This window comes from Phodopus roborovskii, unplaced genomic scaffold, assembly GCF_943737965.1.
Source record: "Phodopus roborovskii unplaced genomic scaffold, PHOROB, whole genome shotgun sequence".
Classification (NCBI taxonomy): Eukaryota; Metazoa; Chordata; class Mammalia; order Rodentia; family Cricetidae; genus Phodopus; species Phodopus roborovskii.
Genome location: NW_026126446.1, coordinates 2,024,855 through 2,040,379, shown reverse-complemented (window position 1 = coordinate 2,040,379; position 15,525 = coordinate 2,024,855). Strand labels below are relative to the sequence as shown.

The 15,525-nt window shown below is 46.2% G+C and overlaps 1 protein-coding gene across 1 annotated transcript in view; it reads right to left on the bottom strand.

Annotated features, from left to right (window-relative positions):
* The window catches only part of Znf618 (zinc finger protein 618), a 166,644-nt gene extending 152,414 nt beyond the window's left edge, over nt 1-14,230 (bottom strand). The window contains exon 1 of the mRNA XM_051187949.1: nt 14,088-14,230. Within this exon, the coding sequence (XP_051043906.1) occupies nt 14,088-14,120 (33 nt within the window). The 5' untranslated portion in view covers nt 14,121-14,230. The remainder of the gene's footprint in view (nt 1-14,087) is intronic.
* Between the last annotated feature and the right edge of the window lie 1,295 nt (nt 14,231-15,525).

Genomic DNA, 15,525 nt, shown 5'->3' with positions numbered 1-15,525 from the left:
GTTCGAATCTAGTCCCAACACAAATTGGTTTGAACTTGGGCAGGTCAACTATACACTGCATTTATTGGTTCCTCGGTGTGAAAATAAAAATGGTTAATCTATGTCGCAGAACTACTTTGAGGATAAAGATAAACACTGGGGAAGTTCTCAATTAATTCTGGTCTCTTTTTCCCTTTGAGTCAATTGTTGAATGCTTCTGTGGTCACACCTGACTCATATTAGGTGTTCGAGATGTATTGAACAGGGCAGATGGATGGATGGATGAGCAGATGAGCAGATGGCGAGGCAGAAGGACAGGTCTCCAAAGGATAGAGAGACGGCATGCATAGATGGGTGGTGCAGGAGATGGATTGAGACAGACAGACTGATTGATGGGTAATCAGAACATAAGCCTGCATTTTCCCAAGATATCCACATCAACCTATCTCCCATCCTACAAACTCAAGCTGTGCTGGGGTTCCTCCTTGGGCAGGTAGTGTTAACAACAGCACACCTCTGGAACCACCTCAGTCAATGAAAGGTCATGGTGAAGTGTGCTATAGGAGTGTGGAGTCATAAAGGATGCTATCCTTCCCATCCCTCCCTTCCATACAGGGATAGGGTCCTTGTCCCTTCAGTCCCCTCAATCATTTGAGTCTTCAAAATCCTGGCAACAAGGTGCATAGAAAAACTTTTAAGATGACTTCAGCCCAGCCACCATATGATTGAGACCACACAGATACCCTAGTGAGTCAGAACTCACCTGGGCCACTCCCAAATCCCCAATCCACAGAGAATAGAAGAGCAGAAGTGGATGTTGCTGTGTTAAGCCACTGAGTTTTAGAGTACTATCTTACAGAGTGACAAATACCCAACAGAGGTGGGGAAGTGAGTGTGCATTAGAGGCAGGACAGATGCAGATGCTGGCTCTGCAGCTGGAACCCTGCAAGTGGCAGCATCTGGACCAGGTAGCCCGCCTTCTCTCCGTTCCGCTTGTTCTACAGCCTCCTGCTCCCCTCACTATTCCCACCTCTCTCACCTCAGCCCTTGTATTTCCAAACTTCCAGGCTTTTTCCTTCCAAAAAGAAGCCCTGATTCTCTAATTGCCTTCCTTCCCCTGAACAACTGAACAGCATTCCTTCGGAGAACACCCAGTCAAAGCTCTCACTGTACAGCATGCGAAATTGAGGCTCAAAGAAGGGAAAAGGATTACCCCAGACTAGAGACCTAAAACCCATGGCTATTTCTCTTCCAACTGCCTGTGGGCTCCTGGCATCCCCAGGGTTGAGTCTTGACTCCACTTCTCACTGTCTGTCACTGTCCCATGAGGAACATGAGCAACACTGCCAAGTCTGGCTGGGATGCACCAGAGCTCTTGGCTGCAAGCTTACCTTACATCTGTCTGGGTAGAAATTTGCATTCTGCAACCGGGAGGCCCCAGATCCAAGTATGTCAAATGTAATTAATTAGAGCAAACCTGCAACTGTTTTCAAACGCCGTATTAGAGGCTTTGTGCACACAGAACACACCCCGCTGGCCTCCGCTGAGACTTGTAAGGATCTGGGGAATAAAAGCCAGGGGGTCCTGAGCCTATGATGAACATAATGGGGAGCACAGTTCCCCCACATCCCAGTCAGAAAATCCATCACAGCCAAGGAGAAAGGAGAGTGGCAGGGTCTGAAAGACTTGAGCTCAAGTCCAGCCCGGCCAACTCTACACACTTATGTGTCACTGCACTTTCCCTGACTGTATAACAGCACAAGGACACATGGCTCACACAGGGCCTAGAATTCTGTGTCCACCAGGACCTGAACCCAACCTACGCCACCAGTAGGGTACCTCCCTTCATCTCCAACCTTGGTTTACTCACATTGAAAACATAAATAAATAAGGGCTGCAGCAGGGGATGGCTGATGGGTAAAAGTCCTGCTGCATGAAGACCCCAGTTCAGATCCCCATTACCCAGGTAAAAGACAGGCACAGGGGCATGCATCTGAAACCCCAATGAAACCCCAATACTGGGGGATGGTGACAGGAAGACCCCAGGGGCTACACACTCACACACACACACACACACACACACACACACTTAACCTGTTTTGAGTATGTGCCCCCTGAAAAGCCACAGGGATGGCTGTACTAAGTGAGATGCCAATGTTAACTGCTTAGCACAGTGCCCAGCATATAATATACACTCAGCCAATGTGCACTGGTAGAAATACCTCAAAGTAGGAAAAAAATCCATTTTGCAAAACTAAAGTAAGATAAGTATGAATGCTACCCTGCAACTTTTGGACAGAGATCCCGATTCAAAACTACCTCTGAATTTCCAGCACTCAAACGTTCAGAACACTCAGAGTGAGAGTCCAGGGTGGAAAGTTAGACATCAAACTCCTGGCTCTTGTCCCCTCCAGGACTCAGGACCAGGTGAGAGGCCAGGGCCAGAGGACCTCCCACCTGCCTGATTTGCCCACTACGGCAGCATGTACTCTGAGTCTTCTAGAAGCCCTGCTTTCCCAGCAATGATGGGACAAACTGGCTTCCAGTTCCAACCCCTAGGCCTCAAAGCCCAGAGCCCCCACTACAGCATGTCCCCCTAGAACACACCCACACAAAGACCCAGGTTCCCATGCAAAGACTGTATGATATGTGATACCTGGCAGGCAGTACCTGGCAGGCAGATGGGGGTAGGGAGACAATGTCTTCTACACCGGTTTCTGTCTGTCCCATTGGTTTTACTTTCTTTCAAAACTCTCAGCTAATGTTTAGAGGTCTTGGTGAGCAGAATGGGATTTTTTTTTTTTCATTTTGGTTTTTCCAGACAGGATTTCTCTGTATTGCTTTGGAGCCTGTCCTGGAACTAGCTCTGTGTACCAGGCTGGACTCGAACTCACAGAGATCCGCCTGCCTCTGCCTCCCAAGTGCTGGGATTAAAGGCATGCACCACCAACGCCCAGCTCAGAATGGGATACTTTTATCCCAGCACTCAGGAGGCAGAGGCAGGCGGATCTACGTGAGTTCAAGGCCAGCCTGGGCTATAGAGTAAGTGCCAGGATAGATAGGCCCCAAAGCTACACAGAGAAACCCTGTCTCAAAAAAAAAAAAAAAAAAAAAAAAAAAGGATACTGGGATAATACTGGGATACTTTTTAACTCCTTCCTCTAAATTGCTAATCTATTTCTCCCTCACTCTCCCTCTGTGTGCACAACACAACGCTCTGCAAAGTTCCCATGGCCTGGTCTGTTCTAACCACTCAGTTACACCGCTACCACCCCAGCCACTATCATCATTAATCTCCTGGCAGTACTGGAGTCCTGAACTCTGTCCAGCTCATTCTGGAGGCTGCTGTGACAACCCTAGGTAAGGCTTGCTCCACTCTCTGGGATTTTACTTCCTCAACCACAGAGGGAGTGAGACTTGGGTCAGCACTAAGCCCAGGGGGCAATTTCAATGATCCTAACAGCTATGTTCCTTTTTTTTTTTTTTTTTTTTTTTTTAAGGAAAATGAAGCCTGGGCATAGGGGGCTCAGCCAGTAAAGTGCTTGCTGCACAAGGTCTTGAGTTCACTTCCCAACACCCAGAGAAAAAGCAAAATGTGGTGGTGTGAACCGTAACCCCAGCACTGGGAAGATGGAGCCAGAAGGACCCTCAGGCTCACCGCCGAGCCAGCCTAGCCTAACTGGTGAGCTGTAGGTCCCAATGAAAGACCTCAAAACACAAGGTAGACAGCACCTGTGGATGATACCTGAGGCTGATTTCTGGTCTTTATGTGTGTGCATACACACACATACACAGAAAGAAAGAAAGAGAGAGAGAGAGGATACAAAAGTAAATAAATAAATAAATGAGAAAGGAAACTGGTGAATTAAACCTTAAGAGTGTCTCTTATTTAAGCCAACATAGAAAATCATCTCAACCTGCTACCAGCGTTACACACTGCAACTGGCATCAGAAGGACCTTTTTCTCACTGGACGAAGTCTTTAAAAATCTGATGTGGATCTACTAGCCCCATTTCAGCTTGTGGTTTCTAGAACACACTACATGTCAGGGACTCAGACTGTCATCATGAGCTGCCCTGATACAGACTCAGACAGAAAGGAAGCCAGATACACAGCAAATTCCACCTACGGCCAGTGGCGCCCGAGGAAGTCTCCCTCCCAGGGGCCTCATTCCAGGCCAGTGTCAGTTCTATTTTGGATCAGTTTTACTCTCTGCTTTTCCAGCATCCACTGGAAGAAAACCCCACATAAACACACTTCAATTTTGACGGTTATTTCTCCCAGTAGATGAAAATAAAAGAAAAAAATCCCTAATATCTAACTATGTCTTAATTTCTTCTCTCTGGCCATTCCAAAAATCCTGCTTACATCAAGTTGGCTCACAGAACCCTGAGCTCAAAATAAAGCCAAACACAAAGTCCTCGCCAAATGTATCCAACAAAAAAATCTCCACCCTCACTCCTCCAATTTTCTAGAAAAATACCCGGGGCAGATGGGGATTTGTACACTGGCGCTCAGAGCTGAAATATGAGTGGCCAGCTCCTCAGGCAAGCAGTCTTGAACAATAACATCCAGAACTCCAAGCCAGAACAGTTTCTGACTCAGAATAGGATGAGCAAACTGAACACCAGGGACTGGCCAAAGGCCACCGGGCGGGCCTCTTATCCACAGGGGACCTGCCAGGCTTCACTCCTCCCTGGCCCTGTCCAGGCCCACAGCTGGTACCCAAGGATGCCAGCCTGGCCTGCAACCCTGCCCAAGTTCAACTCACATCACAGGGATGCTCCTGTGGGGCCCACGGCCCACTGAGAGCCTGGCATCACCTGACTCCACTTTTTCTCTCTAGCTCATATGAAACTCCACTCTGCTTTGTCAGCCAAAATATTTATATCATTTTTCTGTCGACTCAATACCATCCTCACCTCGTTCTCCCTCCTTCCCCATTTAAGAAAAGAACAGCCATCACCAGTGTATTCTCCCACATCTCTACGTTTCCCCAGCACTTCGAAGTCTATCACATACTAAGACGCACACTGGGGCTTTGGTGTTTAATTTTCAAACATGTAATCTCAATTCTTACCAGCCCATTTCCCAGATGTAGAAATTAAGACACAAGAAAGGTCCAAGGCATCCCTGTGTTGTTTCAGTATCCAAACAAGCATGTCACAAACCCAACCACAATCCAGAGATCCCAGGGCCTGCCATTTCCCTCTGTTGTCACCTACACTGTACCAGAGATGGAGGGACACCCTCTCCAGCCATAGCCATGCTATGCTTCCACCAGCACCCTCCCCTTGAAATGTGATCCCTCTGCTTGGTTTGGGCTGAGAAGCAGGCCATCCAGCCCAGCTTTGATGACAGCCCCAAGGGTGTCTAATTATAACAAGGAAGGGAGGAGCCAGGATTCTCTGGCTATTTCTCTAGACTAAATTAGCTTTAATTCCTTTTAACACAGGGTATGTGCAGATTGCAGGAAAAGCACTCGAAGAGTCAAGAAATCTGATGTTTTTAATCCTACCTCTGCTTACTTGCTGAGTTTGGGGGCCAGTCACCCCACCTTCTTCGCCCAGCCTCCATCCCTTTATTTGCATGTGTGGGGGTAAATGGGATTAACTCAGGAAGGACCAACTGGCTAGTGCCTCATGCTAAACTCAAGTGACTGAGAGCCTCTACCAAGAAGCACACTAGGCTATTGGTCAAGTCGAAGGAAAGGAAGGCCATGATTGATTAGTAATGTCTGCCACAGGCTTGAAAATGGGAAGTGGTAGAATGTATGCTACCTATTTGCCATGCCTGGATTAGGCAGCAGAAAAGCAGCATGATGATGATGAAAAGCCCCCTGTTTATTACAAAGGTTTTTCTCACATCTCACAACCATTAGCATCACCACTGTCAACAGTGTTGTCATCCCCACACTACAGATAAGGAAAGCAATCAGCAAAGAACACAGGCCAAGATCCCCAAATGATCAAGTGGTGCAGTAGGATGGGGACTAAGCCTTGCCCCTCCCAACTCGGATCTACCCAGTGAGCCTTTAGAAATGTCACACTGGTGTTCTGCAATGGGGAGGGCAGCTCCTCTCTGTAGCTACAGAGAAGGAAACACCATAGGTTGCAAAAAATGGCAACCCGCCCAAAGACTCAGCAGGAAGGGGATCTGAAGTCAGATGCAGATACCTCTCTAGGTAAAGCCTTGTCCTCTCCACAATGATGCCGAGCCCAGCCAAGGCAAGGGACAAACAGAAGAGTTTGGGTCACAGCCTACTCCACCAGGAGCTGGACAACTCATTTGTGAGAAGAATACTAGCACTTGGATACACCTCCCTAACTCAGAAATGTGACGATGCATGCAGTGAGGAGCTGGCTTGGTGGATAAAGTGCTTGGTGCATAGAATGAGGGCCTGGCCTCAGATCCCCAGTACCCACATAAAACTCCACACGCAGGAGTACATGCCTGCAATGCCAACACTGTCTCAACATGCACCTGTGTACACTCATGTGTGCACAAGCACACACATGAAATATGAAGGTGGAAGTGAACTTTGAAGACACATGGTCGACCTTAAACTGAAATTTTTCTCATCCCCTTGCTGAACTGGGGCACAAGCTTCCAGAATGATAATATTTCATATAAAACAGAAAGAAATTAAGCAAACAATAATCTCAGTTTCCCATCATTAATTTTAGCTGAAGTTGGCATCTAAACACAGGACTGGACCAGAGATGAGGCTGGCTGGGTGTCAAATCACACAGCCAGTTGAAGTCTGAGGGCCCTTGTGTCCAATGTTCGGCAAACAGCCCCCTGGCAAGTCGCTAAAACTCTCTCTTCAAGCAAACACATTCATGGTTGGCACGCCACTGCCATGAGGTGCTGGCTGTGCCCCACTCAGTCTGTGTTTCGACCAAGTAGAGGATAACTCTTGCTGGCTTCCAATCCAGTCTAATCCTGAGGCTGGATTAGTAAGGTGCTTGCTAAGTATACATGAAGACCTGAGTTCAACTCCCAGAACACAGGTTTTAAAAAAGAGCCAAGTGTGGATGGCACATGACCATAAACCCAGGAAAGGATCCTTGGAGTTTGCAGGCCAGCCAAATTAGCTGAACTGGAAAGTTCCATGTTCAGTGACAGTAGAGAGCAACTATGAACAGATGCTAACGGGGCTACACACACACACACACACACACACACACACACACACACACACATACAGGGCTGGGGTAAAATGCTTGCTGTGCAAGCACAAAGTCCCAAGTTTAACTCCCAACATCCATGTAAAAGCTAGATACAGTAGCTTACACTTGTAGCTGCCCACCCCCTGGGGGGGGGTGAGGGAATTAGAGACAAGAGATTCCAGGAGTCTTGCTGGGCAGCCAGTCTGGCTGAACTGTGAGCTCCAGGTTCAAGGAGAGACCCTGACTCAAAACAGAAGGTGGGAGAGTTCTGGAAGGAGAAACTTGAAGGGGACCTCTGACCTCTCCATAGGTACATGCTTACAAGGGTGTGAGGAGTAAGAGTGGTAATGTGGTCAAAAGTAATTTTAAAATCTCCAAGACATGTAAAGTCAAAGAAAGCTCACTCTCTGTTCTGCTGAGCTTCCGAGTCAACCATAAGACAACACTGCCTATGAATCCCTAAGAAGACACCACTTTGAACCAAATAGCCAAACCCAAATTGGCCATGCACTCCTCACTGGACTCAATTCCAGCTGAGCTATTTCCAAATGACAAATTAACTCATCAAATATTTACTGAGCTTCTGCCCTGTGCCAGACCCCAAGATGAATAAGCCATGATCTCTAGCCTTAAGGAAGTCACCAGCTGGCTGGAGAGACAGATGTGCAAAAGACCAGCTCAGGTTTAAGTCCATGGAGTTGGGGGAGCACAGGGAGAGCAGCTTAACTCCAGCTGGGGAAGAGGAACCTTGGCTGCTCTGGGGCAGAGATGAAGGCGGGAACTCGAGGCAGGGGCCTCAGTGTGAACACACCTCTATAAAGACTAGGCCACTGGCTTTGGAAGGGACCCAGAAACACTCAGTATCCCTCAACAAGAGTGCAGGGGACACTGATAAAAAGCCTCGCTTCTGTAAGCTTTAAAGGGAGAGAGAAAGAAAGAGAGAGAATGTGTGTGTTCAGGTGTTCAGCTGTTCTCTAGAGAGAACATACTACCCCACCTATTAAAGAAAAGCCTCCAGGTTTCCAGAACTAGTTTAAGTAGTGTCAATGAGACCCAGTCTCCACAGATGGAGACCCACTGGCCCCTTGGTCAAGTGTGAACTAACATACATTGGTCACCCTCTAACAAGCTCACGTGGCCTGGTGTTTTCACTGGGCTCTTCATCATAAAGTCCCCTGCAAGGTCAGGACAACTATCCATCCACCCCTTTCTCCACATGCAGAAACTGTAGCCCCAAAACCACAGTGACACAAAGTTCACCACACACCACCAGGTTGGATTTCAGACTCTGGTCCTAGCTTCCCATGTTACCAACAGGGTGAATGTCAGAAGCTTTCTGAGCATCTGAGGTAACGCCTAACCTGAGGCGACTTCCCGATGGCCCCATGTTTTCACTTAAGAAATGGATTTCTTTGACATCCCCTCAGCTCCCCACTCCTCACACTGCACCCTCTTCATATCTCTTTCAGACACCACTTTATTTAAATCCCAACTCCAATGACTGCCCTCTTCACACAGAGCTCAGCTTTATCCCACTCCCACCCCAGAATACATGAACACACTCACAGGTACACGTGCAAACACACCTGCACATATGCCTGCCACATCCTACTACATTCCTGGCCACTGTCATTTTCAACTGAGAGAACAGAGGTGTGGGCCACTCTGACCAGTGCGAGCTGATAGATTGGTGGACTTGACCACTAGAAGCTGAAATTCTCAAAGGGACTCAGGGAGGAATCCCCACCAATGGGCTTGAAGGACACAGCTAACCGTTTTTTTTTTTTTTTTTTTTTTTTTTTTTCCAAGATAGGGTTCCTCTGCATAGCTTTGGAGCCTATCCTGACACTTGCCCTGTAGATCAGGCTGGCCTTGAACTCACAGAGATCTGCCTGCCTCTGCTTCCCGAGTGCTGGGATTAAAGGCATGCAGCACCACTGCCCGGATACTGCTAACCTTCTGAGGCTAACTTGAACAACAACCAGAAGAATGTGGGTATGTCCCTGCGCTGTCCACTACAGTCACTGGCCACATATCAATACTTAAAACAGAATACGTGTCTGCCAGTCAGAACTGGGAGTCACTACTAGAGGGAGATGCTCACAGATTTCCAATACTCCCCCAAAGAGTGCCACATTAATTACTCTTTATATTGATAGTGGGTCAAAATGGTAGCACTGTTCAAATTCAGGGTTAAAAGGGCATTTTACTAAAATCAATGTCACCTGTTTCTTTTTAGTCTCTTTAATAGGTTACTAGTGGATGCTAAATTACATATGTGGCTCCAACTTGTGGTTTGAATTCTATTTTTGTTAGACCACACTGCTCTGACATGTTTAAAGGATGAGACGGTGAATGCAGCAATTCAGGTGCTACAGAGGAAATACATTCATTCATTCACACACACACACACACACACACACACACACACACACACACACACACACACACACAGAGCCAAGAATTCACAGGTAGCTGTAAAGTCATTCAAGCAGGGAACAAAGTTGGAGGCCAAGGACACCTACCCTAGATAGTTCCGCTATAGTCAACCAGGCAATGAATGTGAAAACACAGCATAAACAAGGAAGTTGAAGATTCTCCCAGCCCACCAAAGGAGTTCATCTAGTTGAATAACTTTGGATTGGGATCTTCTGACTAGGACCAACTACAGGACATATACTTCCCAACATAAAAAACATCCCCAAGCATAAGTAAATTTCATGAGGTGGTGCCTGTGCATGGCATGAAATACCTCTGCTATGTTCTGTCCTGTGTCCTCTTCTATCTTCCCTTCTCTAACGCTGACTGATTTACCAAGTGATTCGGCAACTCACCAGCAAACAGTGATTCTAAATCTAACAGAGACGTAGTAATCCAGAGGTATGCGTGTCATTTGACCACTGCCGCTCTCTCTAGAATATGGGAGCACAGATGTAGTTTCAGCGGCTTTCTCTACACGAAGATGAAGCAGCCACAGCTAACTCCTTTAGAGTCAGAATCAGTGAGGAAACCAACACATTCCCATCCTTTAACATCACAAGCATAGCTCTACAGGAAATAGTGATTTGCCTAAGGTCATTATCAAGACCTTGGGAGAGCTAGCCCTGAGTACCCACAAAGCCACTTCTTGTCACCACAAAGAAGACACAAACCGTCATGAAATTCTACAATGTGACAATTATTGAGAATTCCCTATGCCCATGCGAAGTCAGCTTGTCTACACCCAGTCAAACGGGGCAAGAAAGTTTTCACCACCCACGAAGAAGAAGGAAGGATTTTGAGTTAGTGGAGACTTTGGAGCAAGGGCTGAAGCAAATGTGAGGAAGAAGCTGTATCTGACCTTGGAACAGTTCACAACTGATCCCAAATGGCACAAGCCATGGGCCATGTGTCTTCTAGATCCAGCTGACCAGCCATCTTTGTTGTTCTGCAAGCAAGCCTTGTTTAACTCGACCTCTGAGCAAAGCTCAAAGTATAAGCAAGCTGTTCTTCCTTGCTTGGTCCAAGTCAAACTATAAATCGTGTCCTTGAAATTTCAAACCTTTTTAGAAAAAAAAAATCTCCTTAGGCAGAAAAGCAAAACATTAAGTAATAAGACTCTCCACTGTGAGAGGGAATATAAATTATCTTTCACCAAAATAACCCAGGCCATCATCAAATTACCACCCCTCAAGTCCAATTTGCCAAATCTTTTGGCCAATATCATATGAGCATGATAAACTGACATGAACTAATAAAAATAGCTCCTACATTCATTTTTTGGCCTCATGTCATCTGAGATAGTAGAAGCAGAAAGAGATGAGGCCCAGGTCAGCTCACACCTCAGTGACACCAAGAGAAACAAAAGAAAACTAGCCCCGCCCCCAACAGGACCATCCATCGTGCACTTCATTTTTCTATTTCCTACACACAAACATGATGAGAATAACCAATTCTGCAGGGAGGGAAAAAAAAGGTCTACAAAACAAATGATTTGCAGTTCTAGCCATAAACCATAACTACAGAGACAACAAAACAAAATGTTCAACAGACTAGATTGTAGGAATCTGAGTGGCATGGCAGATTGCAGGCTGCACAAAGGGATGAGCTGAAAGATTTTCAATCCTTTGCACTAGAGGTAACCTCTTATCTTCAGCCCTGACTTTTTCTCAGATGCCCTTACCCCATCCAACTGTCCCTACTTCATTTCCTCTCCAGCACTGCTAAATTTGAGCCCACTATCTCAGGAGGCCTCCAGAACTCCTGAAATTGTAAATTCATTGACCGTAAAGACATTGCCCTAAATAATTCAACAGAAAAAAAAATATTTTTTAATTATGCTAGTTAAGAGAAAGAAAAAAAGGCTCATTCCAAATATGTCAGGATGTGGCCAGTCAGCCTTGAAGGATTTTGTTAAAAAAAAAAAAAAAAAAAAAAAAATTAAAATCTCCCAAATGCAATGGCGATGATGGGGACTGTCAAACCTGTGCCACTGTTAAATTCATTTCACAGAATTAGGAGCCCTTGAGAAAGCTAATTACCATAAGATGAGGTTGGCAAGGCATGGACTAGGGCCACCAGGCCTCCAAGATTCACTGGTTGTTGGTCATGGGACCAGGGTAGCCCATCCCCACCCCAGCTCCTACCTCAAGTCCTACAAAATCCCCCAACTGCTACCAACATACTCCTTTTGAACTGAAAATTTTGAACTTTTTTTTTTTTTTTTTTTTTTTACTAAAAAGAAATCTCAGCACATCTGGTCAGACTCGTTTATCACAAATTTCCCTTCTTGGAGCAGAGATCTTATTTTCATCTGTCAAATTTCAATCCAGTCAATATCTGTCATTTGAATTTTTTTCCCTTTTTTGTTTCACCTCCATTTGATTCATCTTAAGGCCCAAATCTCCACGTAAAATATTGTTTGTAAAATGCCTTCAAATTCGAAAGGCAAGCATCTCTGGGTTTGGCTTTTGTGTGTATTCTGATTAGTTTTTCTTTCAAAGAGAAATAATAAATTTTGCTGCTAGAAATAGCTGAGTTGGTGTTTTAGTCCATTTCTTCAGCAAAGTGTTTTTTTACTGAGAAAGATGGATACAAATCAGAATTTTCATCTCTCTGCCATTCTCTTTCATCTTTTTTTCTTGCTGGGTCAGTAAAATTTGCGCTTTTTTGTTGTTACAAACCCCCCCCAACACACACACTCCCCAAATGATCAAGGCTAATGGATATCTTCTCCTTTGAAAGTAATGGAAAAATTTTGAAAAATACAAAATATTAACAAATTATCCAACCCCACATCACAAAGAAACCTGAAGCCAACACAAATTTTATAATAAAAATAATAATATTCTAGTTGGAAGAATGAACAAGACTGAAAAGGAGAAATTCTCTTTAACAAGGATTCGTTTAATCTTCATCAATTTATTCACTTTCGTGCCATAAAAAAATGGGCTTCTGCGAATCCACTGTTAGTTTTTCATAATAATGTTAATTATGCATATCTTATTTTAATGGCGGCCTCTCCTACAAATCTGTGGGCTACTCAGTTTGTACAATATATGAATTGACATTTTTCCCCACTGAACGTTGCTCAAGAAAAAGGTCCCTGACATTTTCTAGATAAAAACAACAACAGAACAAGAAATGCCTAGACCTTGCAGCAAACAAAATCAGGAAACAGTCATAATTATTCCATCAAAGCAAAACACACACACACACACACACACACACACACACACACACACACACAAAACCTAACAAAAACCAGAAAAAAGACAGGCAGGATTTCACTCTAACTTTTCCAGTTTCTGTTTTTCTTAGAATCTTAGGAGTTAAATGCAGTAAAATGTAAATGAAAAAAATTTAAAGCTACAATCTTTGGGTGTGTCCAAAGCCAACATTTTAGAATCTATTTTCTCTTCTAAATCCTTCTTTCTTGGAAATGGAAAAACTTTGAACACTGCCAAATGGTAAAATTAGTCATCTTTGCCCACCAAGCAAAACAACTCACAAATTACAATGCAACACAATTTCTAATTACTTCATAAAGCCAATTACCCTAGCTTTCCCTAAACTGAACTATTTCCCTCCTTTCCTCGTTTCAATTAGTTTTTACCCCCCTTCAAACTAAAATGACTTGGTTACCTAAACTGTCTTTGCTTTTAGAAGGTATTTTTGTTTTCTCCCCTTCAAGAATTGAATTCATTCAAATTCCAGCTTAATTTTCATTTACATATTATCTGGATTTGGCTTCAGAAATAAAAATTGTGTCCATGTTTCTTCAATGATCAAAGTGAAAATTTTCACTCCAAAAAAGATAGAAAAAAAGAATCTCTTCCCTCTTCCACCGCTTTGTAGAGGAAACTTTGGAAAAAATAAGAAATAAAAAATATTTCTTTTCAATTTTAATTTCTTTTTTTATTATTTACAAAATAGTATCCTCTAGGTGGCGTCGTTTTAATGGGAAAAAACTACCGTTTGAAGAAAAATTAGAAAAAAAAAATTGAGAGGAGGAAATATGGCCTTTAAAAAAAAAAAAAAAGATTGTTGCAAAGATGGGGGCCTGTAAGGAAAGCTCTCCTGGGGGGTCACCAGGGACCCTGAGCGCAGAGAGGGTCAGGGGAAAATTGCAAATTTCGGGAGAGGGGGGAGAGCTGGAAGAAGGTTGCATTTGCTCAAAATCTGAATTGTCCAAACTGCAATGGCTGCTCCGTGCTCTCGCCGCTTTGTTTCTGGGCTCCGGTCCGAGCAGGGGGCCGCGGGGGGCGCCCGGTGCGGGGTCCCCGTCAGCCCCGGCCGCCGCCCCCGCGCTGCCCGCGCCCCGCAGCGCCCCAGGGGGGCCGCTCCCGCACCCTAGCCGCCTGGCCCCGCTCCCGAGCCCCCAGCCGGTGCCCGCGCTCGGCAAGCCGCGGGGCTAGCGCGGTCCCCGCCCCGGCCCCGGCCCCGGCCCCGCGTTACCTGCGGAGCCGCCGCGCCGCCCGGCTGGCTCATCGGTCCGTGCGGGAGGAGGCGGCCCCGGCGCGTCCTGCTCCTCCCGGGCCGGGCTGCGCCGCGCGCACAATGCCGCTGCCACCACTGCCGCCGCCGCCGCCGCCGCCGCCGCTGCCGCTCCCTCCTCCGCCCGCCCCGCGCGGGCCGGGGGGCGGGGGCCGGGGGCGCCGGGGGGGACCGCCGCGGGGACCGCAGATCGCCCCGCCGGCCCGCGCCCGCCGCGCCGCGCCGCGTCCCGCACCGCCCCCGCCGGCCTCCGAGCAGCCGCCGGCCCCCAGCCTCTCCTCGGCCTCCGCCGCCGGCCTCCGCGCCGCCCCGCGCCGCACACAAAGCCGCCGGTCCCCCGCGCCGCGGCCGGCCCCCCAAACTTTTCCCGCGCCAGCCCCGTGCGCGGGGCATCTGCTTGCGTGCGGCGGGGGTGGGGGCACCAAAAAGTTTTGGGGAGCGGCCTCAGTTGGGACAGAAGGGGTTAATGGGAACACCTCTCCTCCCCTACAGAATACCCACCCCCAAAGTCAGCTTGATTTTTTAAATAAAAGTTTGGGAGAGGGCAATTGGAAGGCTTCCTGGGAATATCCGCGTAGCCCAGGCTGCCCCTACTCCCCCGCATCCCCCCCCCATTAGTTTGAGAACTGAGGGCCAAGGGGACTCTCCCTAATCCCCCAGCAAATCTGATTTTTAATTTACTGTTTAAGAACACTCTCTTCTGTGTAATGTCAGTGAAAGACTCTTTACCCTCCTCTGCCAAAAAATTTCAAGTCATTTTAAAACAAAACCAAAACAAAAAACAAACAAACAAAAAAAAAAAACTTAAAAACTGGCCCTATAGTAAAAGGAGAGGTTGAAGGTTGAACAAGGGTCAGTCCCTACTCCAATTTAGAAAAAGAAAATTTTGACTAAGAGCTCTTACTTAAACTGAAAGGTGAAAGAGGCTGGCTTTTTGGAAAAATCCTAAAAATACAAACTTTCTCTTGAGGAGCTTCCTCCTTATGACTTAGGAAGATTTAAGAGACTTGGTGTGTTTTGTTTTTGTCCTCCCACTCCCCAAAATAGATTTTAAAAATAATAAAGCAAAAAAGTCTGGCCTATATGGAAACTAAAGAGAGCCCTAGATTCTTTCCCACAACTGGGTGAGTTTTAGAATAAAAAGTTGAAGAATCACCATTAGATGAGAAAAAAAACCAACATATTTTATTACCCCTTCTCTTGAGAAAACAATAAGGGTAGGTTTTTGTTTGGTTGGTGGGTTTTGTTTCATTTTAATGGAAACTAAGGGTAGTAAATGTGTGTTTTCTCTGACTCTAGCTTAAGAAGGCATGTGTAGGGGTTTTTAATGTTCAAAAAGCAAACTCTACAGGAAGGAAGGACTTTAGAAATGTCCCCTTAGAACCTCTGCCCCCCCACA